General features: G+C 44.1%; 1 protein-coding gene across 2 annotated transcripts in view; it reads left to right on the top strand.

Annotated features, from left to right (window-relative positions):
• The first annotated feature begins 224 nt into the window (after positions 1 to 224).
• LOC116823202 (24-hydroxycholesterol 7-alpha-hydroxylase-like) overlaps positions 225 to 12,631 on the top strand; it is a 49,193-nt gene continuing 36,786 nt past the window's right edge. For both annotated transcript variants that reach the window (XM_032777616.2, XM_032777615.2), the window contains exon 1: positions 225 to 515. In XM_032777616.2, the coding sequence (XP_032633507.1) occupies positions 333 to 515 (183 nt within the window). In that variant the 5' untranslated portion in view covers positions 225 to 332. The remainder of the gene's footprint in view (positions 516 to 12,631) is intronic.

The raw sequence follows: 12,631 nt of genomic DNA, 5'->3' as shown, positions 1-12,631 counted from the left end.
TTGAAATAAGTTTCTAACCCCCTGATCTGAAGATAGATAACAACAAACGTTTGCAACCTGAGCCGATTTAAACTGTTTTAAATCTCTCCCCCACTGATTAAAAAGCACTCCCCCCCACCCCCCTTTCCAGAGTGGGCAGAACAACCCGGCAGTGTTTCTTGCCTTGGAATCTTTCCATGGCAGTGATCAGCCAGTGGCATTGCCAGGACAGATAGGCCTTATCATCTGTCTGACTTGGACTGAGCCTGGGCAATCTTTCAAGCTGCCCTCCTCAGTACAGCAGCCGGTTCAAAGCAGTAGGAGGAGCAGCTCCCCTGTCAGTGTACAGGAAAATGGACATAACTATGGCTGTTCTGTTGGCCTTGGTTCTGGGACTTCTTATGGTCAAGTTTGCTTTGTTTCAGCCAAGAAACCCAAATTCCCCACCTTGCATTAGTGGCTGGATCCCTTGGTTGGGAGCTGCATTTCAGTTTGGGAAAGCTCCTCTGGAGTTTATCGAACAAGCCAGAGTCAAGGTAAGAATTATAATAGGGTGCATGCATCTGTGTGTTGGGGGAGGGGGTGCTCGGGGCAGTATAGGGAGACAGATGAGGAACCTTTTTGCATTAAATGAATCCCTTACAACATTAAGAAGATTTCTGTCATTTTTATTGTAACTCAGAAGCCCCTGGCTGAAAAACATATTTGTGTCAACTGATCGACAGGTTACTCTAGATACCTTGGATTTGATATTGCAATCGCTGTTTTCACACAAGAGTACCTGAGCATCTGATCAGGACACACAATGCGTGCAGCTTTTCTTCATCAGCTGGGTACTGACCTGGGTTCTACATGAGGGGAAACACGTTGTGAAATGCATTCGGACTGTAAAAGTTTGTACGAGCTAATTGAATGAGGTATCACCTAATACATAGTCAGTAGTGCCAGCTGCATGTGTTCACAAGCCATGGGTTGCCCTCCCCCCGCCCAAGTCATGAAATTTAAAAAAAAAATTGGGGCGGGGAGTTTTTTTATTTGCTTCCTTTTTGAGTCTTTAGGGTTCCTGTTTTCAAACTGTTCTCTGCAATGAGTTCTAGAAACTTGGTGGGGTTTGTGTTCCCTCTCGCCCGTCCACCCCATGAAACCTGAGATTAAAACATAATCTCATGACTCCAGGAGCTGGAGCTTTAAGAGAAACATCAAATCTCATAAAACTTGCAGTAAAATAAAACTGGCAACAGTGATAGTTCAGGATGAATCACACAACAAGTGCATACAACCTAGCTGAGCTGCAGAAAAATTCCCTGGCTTCTGAGTGCATAATATTTCAAGCTTAGTGTTGAATAATTGTAAATCTCTCCTTCAGATCTTATTATTACATCTAATGTAAATCAAAGGGCAATGTTAGAGCAGGTGCCTGCTGCCATCCAGAATGATTCATTTTGCAAAAGAGTTATTTCCAAAACATTCACTTTGAGGACTGAATTTTTCCCATGGTTTATTTCTTGCTGCATGTGATTTCTTTTGCAGGAAGTTAGAGCAATATCCCTTTAGATACTTAAGGTTGAAGCTAGAGATTGGGCGTGGATTAGACCTCATTGAGGATTAATGATTTTGGTTGAAAAAAAAAGTTGTTTGAAATTAACAAAGGAAATTCAGACCAAGAAATTGCATTAAAAAATGTCTTTAACATAGAGCAGGAGTTGTCCTATTAGACTCACGGGCTTGATACTTATTTACACCAAGGCCATTTTACTCCACTCTGGCATTGCAAAAGGGCCTTAACATGGAAATAAATTACATTTACACTTGGTTTAAGGCTCCTTTACACTGTTAGCAAGGCGTAAAGCATCCTTCAGGTAGAGGAGAATCAGGCCCATTGGGACTACATTAAAGTTAAGCATATGCATAAATCTTTGCAGGATCAGGGCCGTAGACACAATGCGCTGTGCATTCCTGCCCAGCTTGCCAAAGGGATACTGGTAAAAAAAAATTCTGGAATAAAAGTCATGAAAATTTAGTTCAAGTTTTTCACTTTTATTGAAATTCAAAGCTATGATGCAAACTTTCAGTTTCAGAAAAATTCAGCATTTTGTAAAAGGTCTACTGTCAATTTTCAGATACTGCCCCTGCCAATTTCTATATTTCATAAGCACAGATTTTTGTTTGTTTATTTTAAATTGGAAAAACCCACAAAAATAAGGTTGTCATCTGTCTAGGTTTTCCCAGGAATGTCCCTTTTTTGAAGTAACTGTCCCTGGAAATTTGTAAGGGTGCTCAGTGTAGTTTTAGGGGCTCAGGATCATCCCAGATGACCCAGTTTTTTGTACCTCACAATGGCAACCTTACACACAAGCAATAGGGGAAATTGACTATACCAAGGAAACAATGAAACTGACTACCCCAAGGGCTGTCAAATGCACAAATTAATAAATAGAGAAATATCCTTTTCTTCTCTACTCTCTTCCAGTTAGAGTGATCCTGGGTGCTATTTGTAACAACGCTAGATATAAAAAGTGTAGACAGATTTGTAAATTGTCAATATCCTCATAATTACATATTTAGATTTAAAAAATGATGAAGATACCTGCACATAGCTCTTGCTGCCTTAGAAATAGTATAGCATAACCTCAGCAGCATTCAAACAAGAATTCTGCCAGGCAGACGCTTAGACCCCTTCATCCATCGGCGCTGACTCAATGGATTCTCCAGGGCTGGAGCAACAGGGAAAAAAAAAATTAGTGGGTGCTTAGCAACCACAGGCAGCCAAGCTCCCCTGACACCAAAAGTGCTTCCTGCCTGCCAGTGTCCTCACCGTCCAACTCCTCCCACTCCCTCCCAGTGCTCCCTGCATGTGCAGGAGGCATTGGGAGGGAGAGGGAGGTGTGGGGACAGGGTGGGCTGGAGGGGGTGTGTAGGAAAAGGCTGGGCAGGGGTGGGGGCTTGGAGGAAGGGGTGGAGTTGGGGCAAGCCTGCGGTAGAAGGGGTGGGTTGTTCCCCCCTCCACCCTTGCATATGGAGAGGAAGTGAGTGCCAATGTCTTCATCATTCTGGGAAGTATTCCTCAGCCCTCTCCAGAAACCCTATGAAACAGATGGTCTATTGCAGCATGCCTGGAAGATCACCAACTTAATCAGGCTATTTCAGATCAAGGGAGAGAGAGCAAGTTCCAGAGTCCTGGTGCTTTCCCAGGGAGTGCCCTGCTATTATCCCCCTGCCCCTTTTATAATGATAGGGAGTGCATTCACTTGGTAACTTCACTAAAAGTTTTGGGGGGAGGGATAGCTCAGTGATTTGAGCATTGGCCTGCTAAACCCAGCGTTGTGAGTTCAATCCTTGTGGGGGCAATTTAGGGATCTGAGGCAAAAATCTGTCTGGGGATTGGTCCTGCTTTGAGCAGGGGGTTGGACCAGATGAGGTCCCATCCAACACTGATATTCTATGATCATAGGAAGGCATATAGTCTCTGGTAGGCAGGTTCCAGGCCAGTTAGACCTGTCTAGGTCAGAACTTTTAAATGCATTATTAGGTGCACACTGATTTAAAGAATGTACAATTTCTGCAGAGACAAGGTGGGTGAGATAATATCTTATACTGATCCAACTTCTGTTGGTGAGAGACATAAGCTTCCAAACTATACAGAGCTATTCTTCCTGTCCTGTTGGGTTCTAGGAAGTGAGTGGATATAAGCGCACCCCCCACCCACCCATGGCTAAGGCCCCTTGCCCAGCCTAAGTCCAGGACTCAAATAGATACCAGGGACAACAGAAAAAAAAATAAGGGCAGGTGTGAGGATCAAAGAGTCAAAACTAGGGAACCTGAAAGGGACACTGTGCAGTGAACCTCAGACAGCACCCACTACTCCTCAAAGCTGTCAAGGGAGCCAGCAGACATGGCTCAGGGCTGGTCTACACTAGGGGAGGGGATCAAACTAAGATACACAACTTCAGCTACGTGAATAACGTAGCTGAATTCAAAGTATCTTAGATCGAGTTACCTACCGTCCTCACGGCGCGGGATCGACATCCGCGGCTCCCCCTGTTGACTCCGCTACCGCTGTTCGCATTGGTGGAGTTCCGGAGTCGACAGGAGCTCATTCGGGGGTCGATATATCACATCTAGATGAGACGCAATATATCGATCCCCGAGAAATCGATTGCTACCCGCCGATACGGCCGGTAAGGAAGACGTATCCTCAGAGGAACTCTGCCCAGATACCTGAGCAGAGAGAGGAACAGAAATAGGCCCCACAGTCACAGAGAACCCCCTCAGCCAACATCCTCTCCCTGCCAGGGGAAGGTACTAACAGCATCACAGCTAAATACAAGATCAAGCAGATAGTTTAGCACAAATAGTTAGCACACGTTCTAATCTAAGGGACCATTCAAGATGGAGTGGCCCATTAACACCCTGTAGTCATAGGACAAAAAGGAAGGTCAGTGGGCTACTGATGGCTGTAATAAGCCATAAATCCAGTGCGTTTATGAAGACCATGATTTTTAAGGCTAATTTACACTGTCAACACTAAAGCGCTGCCACAGCTTGTGTGGTCACAGTGCAACCACCTCCACGAGGGGCATAGCTCCCAGCACTGTTTACAATGGCGCTTTATAGCACTGAAACTCGTAGCACTAGGGGGTGTTTTTCATACCCCTGAGCAGGAAAGTTGCAGCACTGTAAATTGCCAGTGTAGACAAGCCCTTAGTGTCTCACAAAGTTATGAATTGAAGCCCTAGGCTCATCTTTTGAAAGTGTTTAGTACCTTCTGGCTCTCCTCCCTTCTCTGGCTTTGCCATCTGCACAACTCCTTCCTCCCAGGGAGTAGACTGTAGGCTACCTGCCTCTATAATCCCAAACAGACCTCCCTTCTTACTGGGAATGACTACAGTCTAATTCCCTACATGCATCCGACGAAGTGGGTATTCACCCACGAAAGCTCATGCTCCAGTACGTCTGTTAGTCTATAAGGTGCCACAGGACTCTTTGCTGCTTTTACAGGTCCAGACTAACACGTGTACTCCTCTGATACTTCCCTACAGTTCCTTTCTGCTTTCAGCTCCTGAGCTTTATACAGGCCCTCTCTGTTCCTGTCCACCTGAGTCACATATGATTAATCCAGGGGTAGGCAACCTATGGCATATGTGCCGAAGGCGGCACAGAAATTGATTTTCAGTGGCACTCACACTGCCCGGGTCCCGGCCACCGGTCCAGGGGGCTCTGCATTTTAATTTAATTTTAAATGAAGCTTCTTAAACATTTTAAAAACTTTATTTACTTTACATACAACAGTAGTTTAGTTATATATTATAGACTTAGAGAAAGAGACCATCTAAAAACGTTAAAATTTATTACCGGCATGCAAAACTTTAAATTAGAGTGAATAAATGAAGACTCAGCACACCACTTCTGAAAGGTTGCCAACCCCTGGATTAATCCCTGCTCCCTGGCTTCTCTTCCAAGCGCAGCCTGGGCAATTAATTGGCCTACCTAGCCACCCTAACCTCTTCAGATCTTGTTTGGGGTGGACACCCCATCGCACCAGTAAAAGATATTACCTCACACAGACCTTGTCTCCAGGGCCTGCTCTAGCAATTTCGCCGCCCCAAGCACAGTGGCACGCTGTGGGGGGCGCTCTGCCGCTCGCCGGTCCCGCGGCTCCAGTGGACCTCCCGCAGGCTTTCCTGCGGGGGGGTCTGGTGGTCCCGCGGCTCCAGTGGACCTCCTGCAGGCGTGCCTGCGGATGCTCCACCGGAGCCGTGGGACCAGCGGACCCTCCGCAGGCACGCCTGTGGGAGCTCCACTGGAGCCGCCTGCCGCTGTCCTGGCAACCAGCAGAGCGCCCTCCCCGCCCCCCTGGCATGCCGCCCCAAGTGCGCTGTGGCCTGGAGCCGGCCCTGCTTGTCTTGCTAATATCCTGGGACCAACGTGGCTACAACAACGCTGCATACAGTTCTGCAGATAAGCCAGGACAGCTTGTGTTCTGTGCAAGGTGAAACCAGTGGCTGGAGAGGAAGCTGCACATGTTCTACTTAGGGTCATCTTAGCAATCATGGTGTTAACTTTTGTGTGCTTGATCTTACAACCTTAGTGTTGTCTAAATGCTCATTTTTTTTGCATTGATTTGTGGCACAAGTCAAATTAACAAGCACTTCCTGTCTTCAAAGTGTCTGAGCAAGCTCTGTAATTAAGCCTGTCTAATATAGTGAAGGAAGGTCACACCTTTGAGGATGTTTAAAGGGGTTGTTGAAATAAGCTGTCACATCTTAATGCTACTGTTAACAAAATTAAATACAATATCCACAGTGAGTGACGCAAGAGCCTTTGCAGAGCTCTGACTCAGTCATGTAACAATAAGACACATATTATCAGTTCATAGAAAAATGCTATGTTATTGAGAGGGATAGCATGGCATTAGGTAATTAAAGACTGTGTTGCAGTTAGGACTTGTTGGAATTTTTTTTTCCTTGCAGGAAATTTTGACTTTCTGTCAAACAGTAAGAAACACCAGACTGAAAACTGTTCTGTTTTCAGCTACCAACAATGGAAGATTGTCACCCCAAACCAAAACATTTTCAGCTAAAAACTGAGAATGTTTCAGCTGAAAATTTTTGGCTTCTGGGTTTCTGGGGTTGTTGCTGGTGGAGATCTTTGGTTTTTTTTAAATAGGAAAACAGGCATTTCTGTGAAAATCTTTGATTAGTCAAACTCCCATTTTCCATATAAAAAAGGTTGTCAATGGAATTTTTTTGTAGTAGTTCTAATTGCTGTGCAGATGTGCAGGATAACACAGCTATGGTTGCACATGCAATCTTAACTTTAGCACTTCATGCCTCAAGTGCTTAACTATAGGAACGTAACATCGTCTAAATATATGGGGCAGGGAGAGGCAGTTAAAGGGAATTTTGCAGTTTTTAAAGAGAAAAGAAATTACATATGCAAAATGGTTTGGCTAGGCTGCACTGGAATACCTACCCTCAATCATGGCGCATCACCCAGACCAACGCAAAGCCTAGAGAGCTCATAAATTGCACTTAAGCTCACAAAGGCCCTGTCTCATTCCAGGCAGCTCAGGCGATCTGTCCGTTCATTACCCAGCTGAGTCAGCCAAACATCCTTGCATAACACAAGCCTTCTTCTGGCAGCTCAGACACAGGTACCACCAGAGCTCCAGTTTGTTTAGGATTGTCCCTGGCAACGTCTGGTGGCTCTAGATCTCATTTGTAAAGGACATAGCTATGGGAAATGGGAGAGCGAATCAAACCTTTTATGTGGTGGTTGCTTATTCACTGGTCATTCTCTTACAACCTTACCCATGGAAATCTGTGTCAGAGGAAGGGCAACGGAGCCAAAGTTAATCCTTTGTCCACTAGGGCTCCATAACCCTATCACAGAGGTATTCTGGGTGAACACCTGGCTTCATTGAAGTCAATGGGAGTTTTACCATTGACCTTTGTACCTTTTCTGAAATTTTAAAAGAACGAGAGGTCTAGAGCAGAAGTATTATGATAAGGAAGGCAGGTGATCCAATGTAACTATTCCTGCTAATGCCCAGCGCATGTTGCAATTGTAATACATAAAATTGCAATCTTGGCAAGTCACGGATTATTATAACAAGTGTCAGCAACATGCTCTGGATGCCATAAAAGGCATAAAAGGAAACACTGCCCCTCTCTTTAATAATTTACAATCTAAGGGCCTGATCCAAAGCCCATGGAAGTCAGTGGCCAGGGAAGTCAACAGGAGTCTTTCCCATTGACTCTAATGAATGGATCAAGACCTAAAAATGCAGACACAAATGCGAAAATTCAGGCTGGGAGACCCAGAGGCAGGAGTTTTACCATTGACCTCAGTGGGGTCACCCTTAGATTAGATAAGCAGCACAGGGGTAAAGGGTAAAAGCACCAGTATGGTATTTGATGAAACAAAGTTTGTTTGGCAGCACACTAACTATATAGTCCAACTAATTCAAGTATCAAGGTCAACACCATCATTTTAATTATAAAAATGATCTTTCCCCCACCCTAATCAGTGAGGTATCCTGAAATGGAAAATTCTGTAAAATCTAGTTACAGACTGTACATCTGCCAAACCCTTTTATACAATAATCCTGAAACTTTAAAACTGGACATGCTGCCAAGAGATCACGGTGTATGTACAGCTGTAACTGTTATGCCTTTGCTTTCTAAGAATTTTGCTTGTGTCCAGTGACAGGAACCATTTTGTCCTCAGAGTTTCTGAACCAGGTTATAAAGGAGACACACACACTGTGCTTTTGTAACTTACTGTTCAGTGTGAAGTACATGCTCCATCCTTCACCCAATCAATAGAGGATGTGAGTCTATTATGGGCCCAACCTACAAGACATGATTTTTTTGCTCAAACTGTAGTAGGTCCAAGTTTTAGCTATGCAGGGTCCCTCAATTCAATTGCCAGCCACAACCCAGACTCACGGAGACTTTATTTTTGTTCCTTCTTGGTTTGTTGTTTTCCTTACATTAAAATAGAAGACATTCAGATGGAAAGCATATGGTTTACTGAAAAAGAACCAATGGTAGCTCTTGTAGAGAGGGGGTTGGGGCACTGCCCCATCAAAGTAGCAAGCCCACATATTTTTATATATTTGTGTGTGTGTCACTCACAAGTATGACGTAAACAAAGAAAATCTATAGCAGCCATGGCTCATTCTCCTTCACCGCCCCCGTGGCACATGCATAGTGATGATTTACAACATCTGAGTCAGGCGTGTGTTGCAGTGATTTCAATGGGGTTTGGGGAGCACTGGTTTGTCACCAGAAGAAGTCAAGCTCCCATTTCAATGTTAGGACTCTCCTGCAGCACCCAGTGGGTTCCCCCTTTTTGCTGCTGCTACTGTCATTGCTTGAAGCAGGCTCTTATTTCAGGCAGCAGCTGCAGGAAAAGGAAGACCACTGGACAGCACAGGAGAGAAAGAATTGGTACAAAAATGTTTTCATCAATATAATGTTATGATTTTTTTCTGCTACACTCCTCCTGCCCCAAAGTTCACCCTGAGAGAGGCAGCCCTAGTCTGCTCCGCCCCCTGCCAAGATGCCCCACACGCCGCTTGTCTCACGTTGTGCCCACTCCCCTTAGGTGACATTTGCAGCATGCACAGAATCCTTGTCCGAGGGAGGCAATTATTTTTTTCTGCAGAAAATGTGCTGCAGTTCTGCCTTTTGCCTACCAGAGGCAGCTGTGGCACCAGAACAGCCTGAGCTGGCTGAGGCTGACTGGTCTGGTGGGTGGTGGCAAAGAACTAGCAGGCAGATGGTGGGTGGATTTTTTCTCAAGTGAAAAGTCACAGCAGCCTTCTTGGAGACAAAGTGAGCCACACAGGGCTGCTGGGGTCACAGGGCCACATGGGAACGTGGGGGCTCCAGGCATGGCCACCTGGAGAGGCAAGGGGGGGGACTGAAGATGCTGTGTTAGGGGCGTGTAAGGTGTAAATCCATCCCTGCCAGTAGATGGCTGTTTGGTTGCTTATCTGAAGTGAGTTAGTGGCCCCATCCACATTTTTGTGGACAGGTAGACATCAGCTTTAGCTGAATTCTCACAAGAGAAAAAAGGGCCAACTAAGCCTGAAGACTTAACTATCTTCTCATCCACAGGGTGGCCTGGAGGTAGCGTGTCCTGCTGCTAATTTTTTTAGATGTTAGAGCTGGTCAGAAAATGGGGAATAATTTTTGCTCTTTCTACCTTTTGTGGGAGACAAGTGATAATTTTTATTTGTGGTGGGCACCAAGTAATTTTACCCCCAAAATTACCACAAATATTTAGTGTAGAGAAACAAGAAATGATTGGCCAGTCTTACTAATTCTCTCTCTCTCATTGACAATTCAGGGATCTGACTCCACTCTTAGTTACAGGGGTTCTTTTGCATACTTTAGGGGACAATAAAAACCAAGCAAAATAGCCATCATTCATAACTGTGATTATTTTATTATTAGAGAAAGGAAAAGAAAACATTAAACAAAACACAAATGACAGAACACAAATGATAAACTGGCTAACTCCGTTGCAATCTCTTCTTTATGTCTCTGTGGAGAGATTTTAACAGAGATGACACTTTTGAGAGTGAGCCCACCTCTGGTAGGCATTTTGCTCTTGGTAAATTGAGGCCCAGGTCATTTTATTGTGAGTTCAATCTTAGTATCTCATTAGAAACTACAAGTTGTTTATGGATGGACAAAATTTTAAGACAGATGGATCCTGTCAGGTTGTCAGAGACACAGGCACCGACTTCTGCTGGCCGCTTGACCACCCCTCTGCACCTGGCTTGCCCTGACTCCACCCTGTCCTGCCCCTATTCCAACCTCTTCCCCAAATCCCGGCTCCACCTCTTCCCTGCCTTCTCCCCTGAGCGAGCCGTGTTCACACTCCTCCTTCCTCCCTCCCAGAGCTTGTTATGCTGGGAAACAGCTGTTTTGCAGCTGCAAGCACTGGGAGATAGGCGGAGAAGCAGGGGTGCGGCGCGCTCAGGGGAGGAGGTGGAGGTGAGGTAAGGTAAGGTGAGGTGGGGCGGGAGACGGGGAGGGGAGGGGAGCTTGGCTGCCGGTGGGTGCAGAGCACCCACCAATTTGTCCCCGTGGAGTCAGCACCTATGATCAAAGATAACCTAAACTAGTTTATAGAAAGGCGGAGTAAGACTCTTAACTAACTCCGATCAAAGTTGTTTAAATCAGTTGCTTAGAAGAAACCATTTAAGGAGTTCTCTTAAGATAGGCCATTTAGCAAATATCTTAAATCCAGTTAAACCCACTATTTCTCTGTTTACAAGTGTTTAGCCTCTGTCTCCTGTCCAGTAATACATGGTCTAACCATTTGGTGATTAATAGGAGAAGCTGTCAATATTTTCGACTACAATATCATTTCAATATCCAAATAAAATCATTACAAGAGTTTTCTAATCTAATCCCTTGGCAGTGTTTTTGGCTGCTTCCACCTCATCTGTGATGATTGCCTTTAGGTTGGAAGGTAGCCTTCCTTTGCTACATACTGTGTGATATAGTTTTCTGCTTTTTCTTAGTTGTCTGTGGCCTCTTGCTTGTGGCGGGACAGGATGAGTTAAGGAATGCTTCAGCATAGTAGCAGAGAGTGAGTGAACAGTGCTCACTTCAGAATTTTATACTCTTCTCCTTCCTATTTCCATGAAATTATAGGAAAACACCTCTTTCAGACTTGTTTAGATTCAAATTTGGCTGCTGTCATCCTTTCGTTGACTCCACACTTTTTTGGTGGTACACCTCTACCTTGATATAATGCGACCCGATATAACATGAATTCGGATATAACGTGGTAAAGCAGTGCTCTGCGGGGGCGGGGCTGTGCACTCCAGTGGATCAAAGCAAGTTCAATATAATGCGGTTTCACCTATAACGCGGTAAGATTTTTTTGACTCCTGAGGACAGTGTTATATCGAGGTAGAGGTGTATCTTCAGCTCCTGAAATTGAATCTGATTAATGAATGTGCAACACACTTCAAAATGTTTTTGTTCTTCTGTGGATCAGAAAACTTTTAAAGTTTTTAAATTCTTTTTATTCAGTCTATTTTCTGAGATATTTTTTCAATTTTATTAAACAGGAAATGAAATTCTGTTTTCAAAAAGTCCAAACACCCCTGCTCTTTACATAAATCCTTTAATTCTCAAAAGCAGCAAAGAATCCTGTGGCACCTTATAGACTAACAGACGTTTTGGAGCGTGAGCTTTCGTGGATGAATACCCACTTTGTCAGGTGCAACATGCTCCAAAACATCTGTTAGTCTATAAGGTGCCACAGGATTCTTTGCTGCTTTTACAGATCCAGACTAACACGGCTACCTCTCTGATACCTAATTCTCAAAGCAATCTTTTTAGAAAGCACTAATTTTTAAAGAGAGTTTTTTGCTTAAAATTGTTATTAAATAATTGTGTGATTCTTCATAACAATTTTTGTAGAGATTATTCTTGTTTTCCTGAGTTGGGTGAGTAGCTACATAAGTTTGCTAAATAGCTAAATAATTAATTCCCCAATAATATAAGCACCCTCTATTTAAATGGCCTTTTGCATTAGTAAGCAATTTATCAAGGACATTAGATTCCATGATGGTCCGTCAAGCATTTTACCATTTACAATGGTAGCAATTATATTGAGAAATAACATTAGAAGATTTGCATTTAGTAAGCATTTCACAAGAGCATTCCATCTCCGCATTAAGAAATAAACAAAGGTTTTCTATAATCTATTTCTCAACTATACATGTTTTTCTTAAGGTTTCCAGGAGGAAGATTTTACAGTGATTACAAAAGAATCTACTTTACTGCCTATTTTATGGTTCTGTTAACACAACCTTAGGTATGACTCCTTTTTACTCTTAACAGCCTCTTGAAGTCTGGACCTAACTTTTGTGCAAGGTCTGTTATTTGAGATAAACCCATCTCTTTGCCAACTGATGTTTTAGGTAGGATATGTGTCCTTGTGAGGGAGTGCCCATTCCACGCAAATCTTGAATGAGTTATTGTGGGCCAGGAGGGGTCAATTAACCTTAGATGCTGAACTTAGAGGGGAGCCAGGGATTGATAGGGCCTAATGACATATGAAGCCCTGCTGCCTGAACATTGAAACTGACGGCAGGGGTGGAGGGTGGGAGTTGCCT

This window comes from Chelonoidis abingdonii, chromosome 3 (genome assembly GCF_003597395.2).
Source record: "Chelonoidis abingdonii isolate Lonesome George chromosome 3, CheloAbing_2.0, whole genome shotgun sequence".
Taxonomy (NCBI): domain Eukaryota; kingdom Metazoa; phylum Chordata; order Testudines; family Testudinidae; genus Chelonoidis; species Chelonoidis abingdonii.
The sequence above is the reverse complement of the archived record's forward strand: the minus strand, read 5'-3'. Positions and strand labels throughout refer to the sequence as shown.